Source organism: Chenopodium quinoa, unplaced genomic scaffold (genome assembly GCF_001683475.1).
Source record: "Chenopodium quinoa cultivar QQ74 unplaced genomic scaffold, ASM168347v1, whole genome shotgun sequence".
NCBI classification, from domain to species: Eukaryota; Viridiplantae; Streptophyta; class Magnoliopsida; order Caryophyllales; family Amaranthaceae; genus Chenopodium; species Chenopodium quinoa.
Window position 1 is genome coordinate 682,161 of NW_018743863.1, and position 13,594 is coordinate 695,754.

The 13,594-nt window shown below is 38.1% G+C and overlaps 1 protein-coding gene across 4 annotated transcripts; it reads left to right on the forward strand.

The window, feature by feature from the left end:
- The first annotated feature begins 1,183 nt into the window (after window positions 1-1,183).
- On the forward strand, window positions 1,184-6,955 carry LOC110686502 (pectin acetylesterase 9-like). 4 transcript variants are annotated; one of them, XM_021863119.1, is made up of 11 exons: window positions 1,184-1,465; window positions 1,880-2,059; window positions 2,145-3,732; window positions 4,496-4,579; window positions 4,841-4,944; window positions 5,294-5,373; window positions 5,481-5,567; window positions 5,682-5,806; window positions 5,901-6,018; window positions 6,110-6,187; window positions 6,295-6,955. In XM_021863119.1, the coding sequence occupies exons 3-9, from the start codon at window positions 3,662-3,664 to the stop codon at window positions 5,983-5,985; spliced, it is 636 nt and encodes a 211-aa protein (XP_021718811.1). In that variant the 5' UTR covers window positions 1,184-1,465; window positions 1,880-2,059; window positions 2,145-3,661; the 3' UTR covers window positions 5,986-6,018; window positions 6,110-6,187; window positions 6,295-6,955. The 4 variants fall into 4 exon arrangements, with proteins under 4 accessions (XP_021718811.1, XP_021718813.1, XP_021718810.1 ...); XM_021863121.1 differs by having other exon boundaries at window positions 2,145-2,369; XM_021863122.1 differs by lacking the exons at window positions 1,184-1,465; window positions 1,880-2,059 and having other exon boundaries at window positions 3,643-3,732; window positions 4,507-4,579.
- Window positions 6,956-13,594: the final 6,639 nt, after the last annotated feature.

The window sequence follows — 13,594 nt, forward strand, 5'->3', positions numbered from 1 at the left end:
TACAAAAGTCAAATGTACCACCTAGTAATTATCTTGTACCATTTCCCGGACTTTGTGCTTCATTTGACAAGACAACTCCCTGGGGAACTCATGCACCAGGTTAAAAAAATTTCAAAGCATTTCATCATAACAAAAGTAAGTTTCCAACCATACTCTCCATCCATTGCCTTCCATTTCTCATTTCAACTCATCTCCATCCCCTTCCCCGATTACAAGGTACTCAAATGTCCAGAAATACCGTTGTCAAACACTCTAGCTTAGGTCATCAAATGTTACCCCACCCAAATCAACCAATATTGTACTTTAAAAAAACCTGAGGGGGGTGTCCGAAATAAACCTGAATTTAGTGAAGTATTTTAGGAACACCTAAAACCTTTACAATGGGATATACCAGCCTGTGCAATCCATTAGAGCACATCTCCTCCAATCAATGTGCTGCCAAACTGATTGCATGCAATTACAAGATGGCAAGCCGACTTCGGGACACCTTCCTCTTTTAGAGGACTTGGTGGGTTTCTACGATGAGGGAGCTTGTGTCATGTTGTATTGGCTCATCGAGAGGTTCTATTCCTCGTCGTCCCCACTTACACTACCACCTGAGATAGAGGAAGCAATTAACTTAAGCCCAATCTTAACACGGACTCCATAGTTGGTTACAATTTCCCCACGCTTTGGCGCCACATATTTGTTGGCTCATTCACGGATACCCTCCACCTCATGACGGTCGATACTACTAACACCCACCTGAGGTTCTAGGTTGAAGGTTGTACCTTTAATCCGAGGCTTAACCGTCGCTGGCCCATTCGTAAACGCTACCACCATGTTAGCTATAAAGGAGAACATATTTTCTCAACCAAAGAGTATGGCATAGTTGATCGGGGGTCGCTCATTCTATTTTGGAACGCCCGAGGGTGCACACACTAGTAGAAAAAATTAAATAGGCACCCCCCTATAGCACCGGTTCTTGAAAACTGGTGCCAAAAATAAATGGGCGGGACTTAAAAATTCAGAGTTGGCACCGGTTCTAACCAAAACCATTGCCAAGCATTTAATTAGCACCGGTTCAAACCGGTGCCAACTTATGGAAAAAAAAAAAAAAAAAAGTATGGGAAGGAGTTGGCACCGGTTCTCCTTAAACCGGTGCCAACTATGGTATTTAGCACCGGTTTAAACCGGTGCCATTTTTGAAAAAAAAACCGGGCGAAATAAAAAAAAAATCGGGGTATTCATTTCTCTGCTTCTTCTTCTTTCTTTCTTTCCCTCCTGCATTTCATTTTCGTTATCCCTAACTCTCGTTTTCGCCCTTCTCTTAGCTTCGACCACCTTTCTCCATATTTCTCCTCCATTATGCGTGCTCATAGTTCTCCATTGAAGAGCATTCTAAGCTTTGTCCATATCACTCCTCCACTACGCGTACTGTTAAAGCGGATTCGAGCTTTCTCACCTTCATTGAAGCAGCTTCGAGGTAAAAATTCGTTTTTGTCCTTTTGTTTTCGCAATCTAGGGTTTGTCGTTTATTTGATTTTTGAATTTAGGGTTAGTTTTTGTAAATTAGGGTTAGTTTACTACTGCAACCCTCTTAATTTCGATTTGGGTTCTCTGGGTTTGGGTTTCACTTTGGGGTTTTTCTAGATTAGACTTTCTTTTAGGTAGTCAATGGGGAGGCAGTTTCATGGGGGGTCTAGGGGTTTCTTGGGTGGTTAGGGTGGCTGCGGTGGTCGATTTTGACAGTTCAGATTACATTGATTATGGCACATCTGGTAAAATAGCAGGCTTCATTGCTGAAACAATTCAGGTTTACCTGTCTCTTTGTTTCGTGCTTCAAAAGTTACTTGCTTTTAGTTACTGTAACTCAATGGTACTTGTTATTTATGTTTAGGGTGTTGGAGGAGCAGTTGAATTAGCTCCTGGATATTTGAAGCTGGTGTATGATATGGTATGTAAGGCTGGAGGAGTCTGCATTGCTGATGAAGTTCAAACTGGATTTGGTAGAACAGGGAGCAAGTATTGGGGCTTTGAAACACAAGGCGTTATTCCTGATATATTGACAATGGCAAAGGTCTTTTAGTATACTCTAGCTGTAGTACTTATTTTGATTTAACATAATGTCTTTTATCTTACCAGAACTTAACATAATGCTGCAGGGAATCGGCAATGGCCTACCCCTTGGAGCAGTGGTGACCACACCTGAGATTGCTAGCGTATTGGCTCAGAAAATTCAATTTAATACTTATGGAGGAAACCCGGTGTGCTCTGCAGGTGGTCTTGCAGTCCTGAGGGTAATTGACAAGGAAAAACGTCGACAACACTGTTCTGATGTAAGGACCCGCCGCCACTCACCCTTCGCCGGCCACCCTCCGTTCAATTTCGTAAGTTACTCATGCTTCAACTGTATTACCTCCTTTTCATTCTCTAATTCCTTGTTTACATTTCACTTTAGCATTTCTGAACATTTTATTCTGGAATTTTTGTCAGGTTGAAATTATCTTAATTGTGATGAATTTATTGACTTACATTTTAGGTTAATTGTTTCGCATCATTGAAAAATAAGGACGGGAAATTTTATATTTTAGGTTGATTTTGTGCGCTTTGTTCTTTCTGAATCATAGTTTTGATTCTAATCATAGTTTGGGTTATTTATGTAACTTGGACTCTTCATTTCACTTCGAGTTCTCTTGTCGGATCCTCGGCATTGGAAATATTTGGAAACTTGGAAACTTACCTATCCAGTTGTAATAAATTTATGAACTGCAAGAAGTGTTTTGATTTTTTGTTGCAAATTTGAAAATTTTCGGGCTGACATGTATGTGCGAAGTAACGTCATGTATGATCTTGGTGATCATTACTCAAACTTTGACAACTTACTTATCTTCCACTTCTAGTCACTTTACCATATTCTAAGAAGTGCAAGTATTATTTAGGCTGCATCATTTACATTACTAAGGAGTTGTATTTAGAGTGGATTTTTACTGGAGCTTTTCTTCATTGTGACATGCTTGGAAAATCTAAAAGAAAATATCCCGGCGCAGAATTTTTGTATCTGGTCTGTCCATATAGGTTCTTCTAAGATTTTCTGTCACTCAGTTGGGTTATATATATATATATATATTCACTTAAACATGAATTGTGCTGGTAGTTAAGGTAAACACTTTGCTCCTTAATTTGGTTTTTTATTTATTTATTTATTTATTTTTTTTTTTTTTTGTGACAAATTAGAGCTATTATAATTAGTTTGAAATAGTAGGAGCCCCTATTTTGACGAGCTCAGCACCAACTTTTTGTTTGTTGATCTCTTAAACTTGTGTACGGTTTTGACCAACTTTTGATGATTGGTTCATATGCAGTTTCACGTGATGATGTTTATAGTTGGGAATGCAGTAGTCTTGAATCCTTAGCATTCTTATGTATTTCTCATCCAGAAAAGTAAAAAGGAAAAGGCTCTTTTCTTTCGTTTCTACATGCTGCAGATTTCTGTTTAAATATATACTGTTGGGATTCTTGTGAGGGAGGAAGATGTTTGAGTCATTTAGTCATGCTTATCCTCCTACTTGTTGGGAAGAAAAACTAAAGACAACTCACTTTCCTGAGATGATATTAGGAAACAGTTCTTTAATTCTTAAGCATTTAGCTAGTGGCACTAAAATTCATTTCAACGCATTTGATGCTCGGCTGGAAGCAAGAAGCCTTACCATCAGTAGAAGTTCCTGCTGCAGCAAAATGGAAATTCAGAAGGTTAGCTGAATTATTAAATTTGAGATCTCATGTATCTTTAAATGCCTAAAAGACATAACAGTTCAATTTAACATGCCCAGTAAATTATGAGCAATCATAGCACACCTCAACCTAACTTTTGAATAGGTGCTGATTGCTGAGTATATCTGGGCATCTTTTGAATTGTTTGGAATTTTTTTTCTTCCTATTTTCTGGTTAAGGAAAAACATTATGATCATCGTGTTGCTTCTACTTGAGTATCCTCTTCTGTATTCCTGCTGTCACTGGGCTCTCTTGTATTCAGGACTTGTGGTTGCCATTGGTCTATTGCTTTTGCACTTTGCCCCTGTCATATATTTCACTTCTTATAATAAGAATGTTATATGTAACTAAATCAAGAAGCAGATTACAACTCTAAACCACATGTCTTCCTCCAAAACTATCTGTGTGAAATAACTCACAGGTTTTACATGATATAAGGAACCCTCATGTTATTGCTCATAATGGCTACATCTCTTTTCTTGCATTGTAATTGAATGCATATTTTATTCCTTCTGCGGGTTATGGGGAAAGGCATGTTGGTTATCATTTCCGATTCTAGAAAGCTCTCTTTTCTAACATTTTGTAATGAAATGCACAGTAACTACTCTCATCTAGAGCCTTCCTCTATGAATTCTCCTCTGCTTTGTAATTGAAAAATTGGATGTATTTATAGTTTCTCGTTGTGTGAACTAATTATGGTTTAGTTGAATGATTTGTATTTGTGCTTCCGCTGACTGATTAGGTTCTTTCCAGTGACTCATGTTCAACTTTCAATCCCTGGCAACTCAAGACACCAGATTGGTAGAATGCTTGCTGTTGGTGCCTTGTAAGTATAATCCGGATGTTTTGCCACTTTTATGTCTTTGGTTTATAGAGTTTTTATCATGAAAACAAATTTGGGAGGGAACGCACAGGCTGACTATGAGAAATTGTGATATTTTTCTTGACTTTTGGTGTTGATTTTAACAGTATCTCATATCTAATTGGATGAGCATGAGTCTTTCTAATTCCATTGTTAGCTTTGTTTAGTGAAGGTTTTTAAGACAAATTTCTGTATCCATTTGATTTTTTATTCAATTCATTTAAGACAAATTCATGCTTGGAGCCCTACTACTGAAATTGGTTCCTCAAACTACATGACTGAGAATAACTTTACTGGGATCCTAAGCAACAATGAATCCCTCAACCCAGGTACTTATTTCTTTGACTTATTGCTTGCTTCGTTTGTTATGAATTTACGGGACTTTATACTATAAGTCTATCATTATGTACTCATTGTTAAAGGCAAGTTGCTATATACGCTCATCCTAGTAAGTGCTTCAATTCGACTACGTGCACTATGATCATACTCCAATTCTATCCATAATAATGTTTATAGGCCAGGTTCTTGCTGGAAGTTGTTTTGCAAGCTTATTAGTAACTAAAATGACATGTCCAATGTGAAATATAACCTTGAATTATACCAAGTATAATCATAGACATGTTATTTTTCTTTTCACAATATTAATTCAAAATATGCTTCATATTATGTCGATCACAGACTTCTACAATTGGAACCGCGTTATGCTAAGATACTGTGATGGAGCTTCCTTTGCTGGCAATTCCTTGTACGAAAATGGGGTAAATATATTTCAGCCTGAACTCTTTTCAGATCTGTTTTTTGTACAATTACAGAAAATGATTTTTGTTCTTTCTTTCTAATTTTTGCATATGTTAACATTGGACAGACCTCATCGCTTTACTTTAGAGGGCAAAAAATTTGGCACGCAATTATTTATGATCTTCTTCCACAAGGGTTGGCACATGCAGAGAAGGTAGATTACTGAGATAAATTTCTAAGATTAACTGTAATAAAGCCTCTAAAATGTTAACCTTGCGTAAAGCATAGGCATAAGACATTTACGCGTACTCTGATCTGCACTCTGCAGGCTTTGCTTTCTGGCTGCTCGGCAGGGGGTTTAGCAGTGTTTCTGCACTGTGACAACTTCTCCAGGTCTCTACCTGGAAATGCTTCTGTCAAATGTATCAGTGATGCTGGTTTTTTCTTAGACGTGTGAGTCATCTTATTTACTCTATGTCCTACAAATTTTCGCCTTCTGTTACCCTACCCTATGTTTTCTGATTTCAGACCTTTATCATGCTTGCAGAAAAGATGTAGCCAACACTGACACAATTAGAACCTTATACCATGATGTCGTTTCTCTTCGAGGCGTTGAACAAAATCTCAACTAAAACTGCACCAGTTCTCAAATCGATCCTAAGCAAGTATGATTACGCATATTGCTTGAAATATTCACATAATAATTTGCTTGCTTTTGATCACATTATAATAAGGTTCTGATCTAATTTTTATCAGTGCTTATTTCCACAATATTTCCTGAGTTACATCAAGACTCCGATGTTCATCTTAAACACTGCATATGATACATGGCAGGTACTGCTGCATTTCTTAGTTTCTGTGTGTTTCTTAAATCTATTGAACTTATCTGCTGTATAAGAATTTTCTAAATTTTTCAAGGTTTTGATTATGTACTTTGGCAGTTTTATAACATCTTGGTACCATCTTCGGCTGATCTCTGTCAGTGTTCGGAGTTTCTGACCTGATGCTGTGCTTTCGTTTTTTCTGGGTTGCATTGTTGTGTTGTGTCTTGGAGCTGCTGCGTTCTTGTGATGCTGAGTTCTTGTTTTCTGGGTTGCCGAGGTGCTGGTGCAGGCTGTGTTTTGGGGCTCTGTAGGGAGCTTCTATCTGGCTGCTGTGTTTTCGTTCTTCCTGATTATGCAGTGCTGTGTGTTGTTGTGATGTGGATTGGAGCTGTTGTGTTCCTGTGTAGCTGAGTTCTTGTGATGCTGGTTTACTAGGGTGCTGGTGCAAGCTGTGTTCCTGGTCCTGTGCTGACTTTGCTTGTTGATGCTTTTGATTAGTTGGCTGTGCATGGTCCTGCTCAACTGGCTGCTGCTATTTTTTGTCATGTTTTGCTGGGTGCTGGTTTTTATTTGTTGTGTTTCGTTTGGTGTTTGTTTACAGGTTGTTTTTTTTAGGAGGTCGTTGTGTTTTAGTTGAGTTGGTCTTGCTGTTTACCTATTTTGTTGTAGTTGAGTTGGTCTTGCTGTTTGTGTATGAAAGTTAACAGAAATAATGAAAATACGTAACTTTATATATATGTTAATGTTTCTATATCAATTTAAGTGAAAAAAATGCAAATTTTTTTTTTTTAATTTTTTTGTGGTATTTTTTGGCACCGGTTTTGACCAGAATCGGTGCCAAAAGTTTTTTTAAAATTTTTTTTTTCACACTTTTGGCACCGGTTCAAAGCAAGAACTGGTGCAAAAAACCCCACTTTAGGCACCAGTTCTTGCTTTGAACCGGTGCCAATAGTATTGAAAAAAAAAAAAAAAACGCGCCATAGTAGTTGGCATCGGTTTTGAACCGGTGCCAAATTTTCATGGATTTGGCATCCCTTAAATACCCAACAATTCAAAACCGGTGCCAAAGGGGGGGTTTGAACCGGTGCCTTTTTATCTTTTTCGTCTAGTGACAAGGCCCTCCTTTGCCGAGTACTTCGCAACCCTACACGAAAAATTTAACCCCATGTTGGTCATCATATATTGGAAGCTCGTATTGGTACACATGGCGCGAGCAATTGCGTCGTTCATAACCTCCCAGGTGAATACCAAGCAGAGATATGTGGTCCGGAGTCAAGGCCTGGTGGAGTTATGATGTTTTGAAACCAAATATGCTAAGGGCCATTTTCTTGCACAGATCAAGTCAGCAAACTAGGTTGCTTGTTGATGTTGTTTTCCAGGTAATTTGTTTGTTTTATATTATTGTTTGGAATGTAAGTTATTTAGCTAAATAAATGTTGTTTGCAATTACAGGCTCCACCTCCACCATCATGGCCTCCACAACAAGTTGAATTGAACAATGATCCGTGCAGCTCGGATGAGGAGGCAAAGCCAGGTAGTTACTACTTCAATTCTGGTTTGGCTTTTGATGGCTCCATCCACCACTGAGGATTTGGAAAAGACCTATGATGAAGATGCTAGGGATCAAATACTACTCAATGCTCTGTGTCTTTGTTTAATTAGTACTGTAGTTTTATTTGCCTTTCCCCAACACTATTTTTCTATATGCCTAAGACTATGTTTGATTATGCCTTCACTATGTCCGATTATGCCTTGACTGTTTAATGCATGTATTAGCTCTGAAGTTATTACGAATAGGGGGAACCTTGAATATTCCACTTAACTGTGTTAGTGGTACATTTAATTCTCCGAAAATGCACCACTGAAATCACGTTGGTATATTTAATCATAGTGGTACGTACCTATGCTGTGTACATAATACGTACCTATGATGAGTACATGAATAATGACCCTTTCCTATGCATCGTGTGTACATACTACGTTCCAATGCTATGTACATGAAGTCAATATGCAACTGCAATCAAAGTGGTACGTTTAATACTTTTAATTGTACAACTAGAAAACCAGTGCTGGGAGAATACTGACTCGTTCATAAGGGGCAACTAGTCCAAAACTTGGCATCTCAAGGAAGGGTGAACTGTAAACAGTGGTTGGATTACGTTCCATGTTTTGTTTGCGTTCCTTAGCATTATTCTATGAATTATGGGTTGTAATGTTCAATTGCGTTGCTGTTATTTTACTGAATTGCACTTCTATCCTAATTCATGAATACATTGATGGAGCAATGGTACAAACAACACCGTTTTAATGTACCATTGCAAGCACAAATGGCACTTGTACTATACCATTGCGAACTAAATTGTAAGAATATCATTTACATTCCACCAGTGGCACTTGCAATGTACCTATGGCACTGTACATTAAGTTTAAATTACCCTGTTCATGTAGATTGTAAAAAGTAATCAAGGTACAGTTGCTGCATAATCTACAAAATGCAACAAAACACCTAATGCAGACATCACATCAAACACTTAGCCATGAGTGGACAGACCACCTCCACAGCCAAAGCAACCTCTAATAGTTATCCCTGAGTGGACAAACCACCTCAGGGAGGAGTACGTTTGCTAGCAAGTGTTTAAATGTTTAATACACAGTACTTAGAGCCACCACAGTTCAACCCCAAAAAATAATTACACCATCGCCCAGGTATCAGTTTGGAACTATACCGGATCAACCTATGAGAATACTTTAAGAGATTTAACAATCGTCATCAGTATATTACTCATTTAGCTATCGGAAGCACTTTCCTCGACCATAAGTATTGTTAGTTCTCTTGTTTGAGTACTAGTCTGCTTTGATGTTGTCAAATGTCTGCCGTACAAGGGGATTATAAAGACAACAGTTGGGTGGCTAGGGCCTCTTAGTAAAGGAAGCTGACAATGCAAGACTGGGAATGTCCCCCTATTAATAGTAGGGAACATGTCTTTGTTGTTTACAAGGCCTCTCGAAGAGCGAGACTGTGAAAATGCACGGTCGTGCTTAGATGGATTTTAGAAATCATCTGCTTATTGACAGTGCAACTCGAAAATCGAGAAACACTTCTGGACGTAATAAGGATGACGAAAAATCTTACATTATAGTTCACGAAGAGACATAAAGTGACGTAGGAAACAGGCTATACACATATAGCACACTTGTCCGGAAGGACAAGTAGGAGATTGAAAGAAATGATGTCCTTCGAACAAGTGTATTATTTTGATAGAGGGTGCGAAATTAATTAGAAAGCTAATTATTCAGTGAGGTCAAGTGATCGGAATGCCTAGCTGGAGGCCGCTTTCAATTAGTAATATTAATGAATAATTAATATTACAGCTTAATCTTGACTGAACCCTTCGGGTCACACCCAATCGTGTAACCGAACCAAAGCGATGAATTAATCCGAAGGATTATATGAGTTAATAGAGTATTTACGAACAAAGACGTTGGATTCCGAGCTTAGAGTGTCGAAACCGAGCGTCGTAAGTCGAGTCGAATTTAGGAATTGACGAGACGGAAAAATCGGCCAAACAACAAGTCATAACGTATAGCCCAACCCTTGGAATGGTCGAGCCATCCGAGGGCTAAGGCAATATGGCTAGCAAAGGCTACCAACATGCGAGGCATGGCCGCAAGCCTAGCCGCAGCATACGCATGCTAGCTTGGGGAGTTGCGGCATGCCGAGATAGCTAGCATCTATTGTTGCATGCTAGCAGCGGTGGCTAGCTGGCACAGCATGCCAGCATCTCTGGCGCGCGAAGCGTACTAAGAAGCTTGCTGAGCCTCACTAGCTGCTATTAGCAGCATACACCCAGCAACCTGCAAGCATGCGTGGCTTGCTGGGCCGAACATGTGTGAGGCCGGTACCTTGGGGAGCAAGGGAAAGGTGGTCCTCCCCTTGTGGTCCTCACCTAACCCTTTCCTTTCCTTGCGCCACATATCGAATTGTGATTGTTTTGGCATTTTAATTTAATTTGGAATTAAATTAAATTTTTTTTTAATCTTTTTACTAACTATCCCACATTGAAAGATGATGGGAATTCTTGGGGAGATTTCTCTATTAATACCTACCATGGAATATTGGGATTTTCACTTGAGTTGGTGAACTTTAAGGGGTCTTCTAAACCAAAAAAACCTTTGTTTGTAAATTCTAAGTTATTTTTGGTCAAGCCTTGACTAAGCTTCGGGGTTGGGACCGGTTACAGTTCGGTAGCAAGGGTGTGAGCCGTTGGAGGTTCTCGCACTTGCGAAACTTGAATCTTTCAAGTTCGAGCTCACGGTTGAGCGAAGCACGCTACTAGAGTGAGAATTTTTTCTCTCTCTTCTCTTATGTTTATGTTTATTTGTATGCTTTTATTTATGTTGTAACTATTATGCATGCGATCCGGTTATCAGGTTTTGTTTCCACGCGATGTCGGACACCGCAAAACCCAACACTGTTTGCTTCGGAGGAGGTATAACACTTAAATAAATAACAAGACCACAACCTAGTAGAGCGGAGCTTCAATCGGAGTTGAACACTACCAAAAAACATAATCAAGCTCTTATAAATCGCTTGGACACCATACACGAGGAGAATAATGAACTTAAAGGTCGTATGGATTCATATGAAACACAGTTGAAGGCATTTAAAGATCTCCTGGTGCATAATTTTAATGTTTCCATTCCAGGAGAGAACGCTTCAAACTCGGATGAGGCTACTGCTTGATGGGTGTTCCACATCTCATTGCAAGATATTAATTTATTCTCCTTTTTTTTTGGGAAATTCCCTGTTTTTTATAGTGAGAAACGAAATTTGTTTCTCATGGGGGCATTTTTGTGAATAAATCAACAATTTTTTCATTATTGTGGGCTCCACAGTTGAATAAAGTTGTTGGTTTATTTACAAAAATACCATGTGTTTCTCATTATGAGAAACTGGGGCTCCTTTTTTTTTTTTTTTTTTGTTGCTACTGTTAAATAAAATAATTTCTTATTACTAGTTAAATCTAAGAATTAAAGCTACTCATGGATGTATGAATATTTTCATTTTGAATACATATTAATAGTATTCAATTTCGAAATATTGATTACTTTTTTTTATCTTAACTAAGTTATGATATTAATTGAACAATTAGGTGGCTTTTGAAATATATATGGCAGGTACTGTATAATGAAGAAACAATAACGATGAAATACGAGATTGTTGTTAAAAATATAGTTGTTAGATTTCAAATTTAACGATGAAATATGTAGTCGTTAATTGTAGTTTATAAACGACTAATAGCTGTAAATGATTTATTGACGATGACATATTTGGTCGTTATAAAGAGACACCGTATATTATATGGCTGTCAGGATGTTATTTAACAAGATTTACTAAGTCGTTATTAGGTGCCAATACATCGTTAAAAGATAATATATTAACGACCAATTTGTGGTGGTTGTTAAAGGTCAATGACAAACGTGTAATTCGTAGTTAATTTATAACGACCAACATCGTCGTAATATCCATTAATGACAAAGGCTATTGCAACGAACAGACCACAAACATTGTTCATCGTTAAAACTATTAACGACCAATATTTTGGCTTTTAACAACGAAATATTTCGTCGTTAAAAACCTTTTTTCTAGTAGATCAAAGTGCAAGGTGGAAGCTTTTATATAGTTTATAAGGCGAGGAATGGCTAGCTTCAAGAATTGGTGATTGCGCTCGCGTCCTGCGCTTGCATGGAAATATGGTGTTGAACCCACCGTAAACTCTATTTCGGGACTGCCATAACTAGTGACGATCAAGAGGAGCGCTCCACCTACATCAAGAGCGCACGAAAGAAATCCCCTATTCCAGTGACGCGGGCGCGCTTTCTACCTCCTTTGCGTGGGCGCGCCACCTGGGTTTCCTATTCCGTACCCAGATCGTCGCGGGCGCGCATGCTCGTGAGAGGGCTCGCCCGTACGGGTTTGTTTTTGGACGTCTTCCTTATTTCCTCCTAGTTAGTTATACTATAAATAACCTTTTCTTCTTTGTATTAAAAAGTTAGTATTTAGTTCTTAGATTTTAGAGAGAGAAAGTAGAGAGAGAAATTCTTGGATTTTTTTATTTGTATTTCAAATTTGCTTTAATCAAGCTTGGATTTCCTTCATTCAATGATAATTAGTGCGATTTTCTTCCCTTAATTCTTCTCTATTGCTTTGATTTTGCTTTGATTCATGAATGATTGTTTGATTTATTGATTTTTGGTTAATAGTTTGATTGATTTGAATTTCTTCTTGATTAGATGAATATGATGATGATTATGATTTACTTAGCTTTGTTTTTCAAATTCAACATGCTTAGTGAGTAGTTTCTTTGCTAGGGTGAATGGGAAGCATGCATGAATGATGGATAATTGTTCATTTGGGGATTTTGATTGATTGAATGTTGTAATTAAATTGATTAGTAGATTTGTGCACGTGTTTGGCTTGATAGGAGTGATCAACCTTGATTTCCAAGCAAGATTGCATTATAATTCCTAATGACATGACCACTTGATTTAGGGATTGCATTGATTTATTGATTTTGAATAGCGATTTTCTTTTGTTAGTCATTCATAGAGGAAAATTAGCTTGACTTCTAGGAGATAACATTTTGGACTCTTTCAATTGCAATTACTACTAGTCCTTACACTATTTGATTGATTTGACTTCCCTCGGTTGGCACTTCTATCTTGATTGCATGTGGATCCCAATCTTTAGTGTTTTAATATTACATTATGATTAAGTGATACCAATACCATAGCTTACATAACAAACACCTTCATATACTCCAAAGTATCTTGACCCTAGACTCTAGTAACCTTTCTCCCATTCCTCGTGGTTCAACCCTTCTCTTGTCTAAATTTAGTCGAGTGGTACAAATCCTCTATTAGTCTCTCTTTTGTTAAGTTTTTCAGCTTTATCCATACCCTATCTTGAACAACATGTTCCCAATAGTGCTCCGACACCTACTTTTTCTCACAATTCAAATAACAAATACGTGCGCACTCTCTTTGTACCTCCTTGAATTTTGCATCTGTATAAATCGTTTGGAAAAATTTTTCTTGGGGGAAGTCTGACATTGTCTTCCTGACATACCGCGCACAATTGTCATCAGCATCCTCCTCCGTAGCCTCAATATACCTTTCAATAAACTCGTACAAACGAGTGTGTTTGTCAGCATATCCATAAAAAAAAGCTAATTATACTTTCTACCCTCTGTGTTTTTTTCATACCCACCCCAAACAGATGCTTCAAATACGTAGGGACTCACATTTCCCTCTCTTCAAACAACCCTGCACCATATAAGTATTTAACCAACCTCATTCAGCATGAGAAACATATTGAACCAGCACATTCAGCATAAGAAGGCATAAGCAGGCAAAT

Bases quoted from the DNA above. Each gene is read 5' to 3' on its own strand.
- LOC110686502 (XM_021863118.1), top strand. From the start codon at position 1,673: ATGGGGGGTCTAGGGGTTTCTTGGGTGGTTAGGGTGGCTGCGGTGGTC. The intron at 1,796-1,879 runs GTTTACCTGTCT...ATTTATGTTTAG, and splicing joins TCATTGCTGAAACAATTCAG to GGTGTTGGAGGAGCAGTTGA. The intron at 2,060-2,144 runs GTCTTTTAGTAT...ATAATGCTGCAG, and splicing joins ATATATTGACAATGGCAAAG to GGAATCGGCAATGGCCTACC.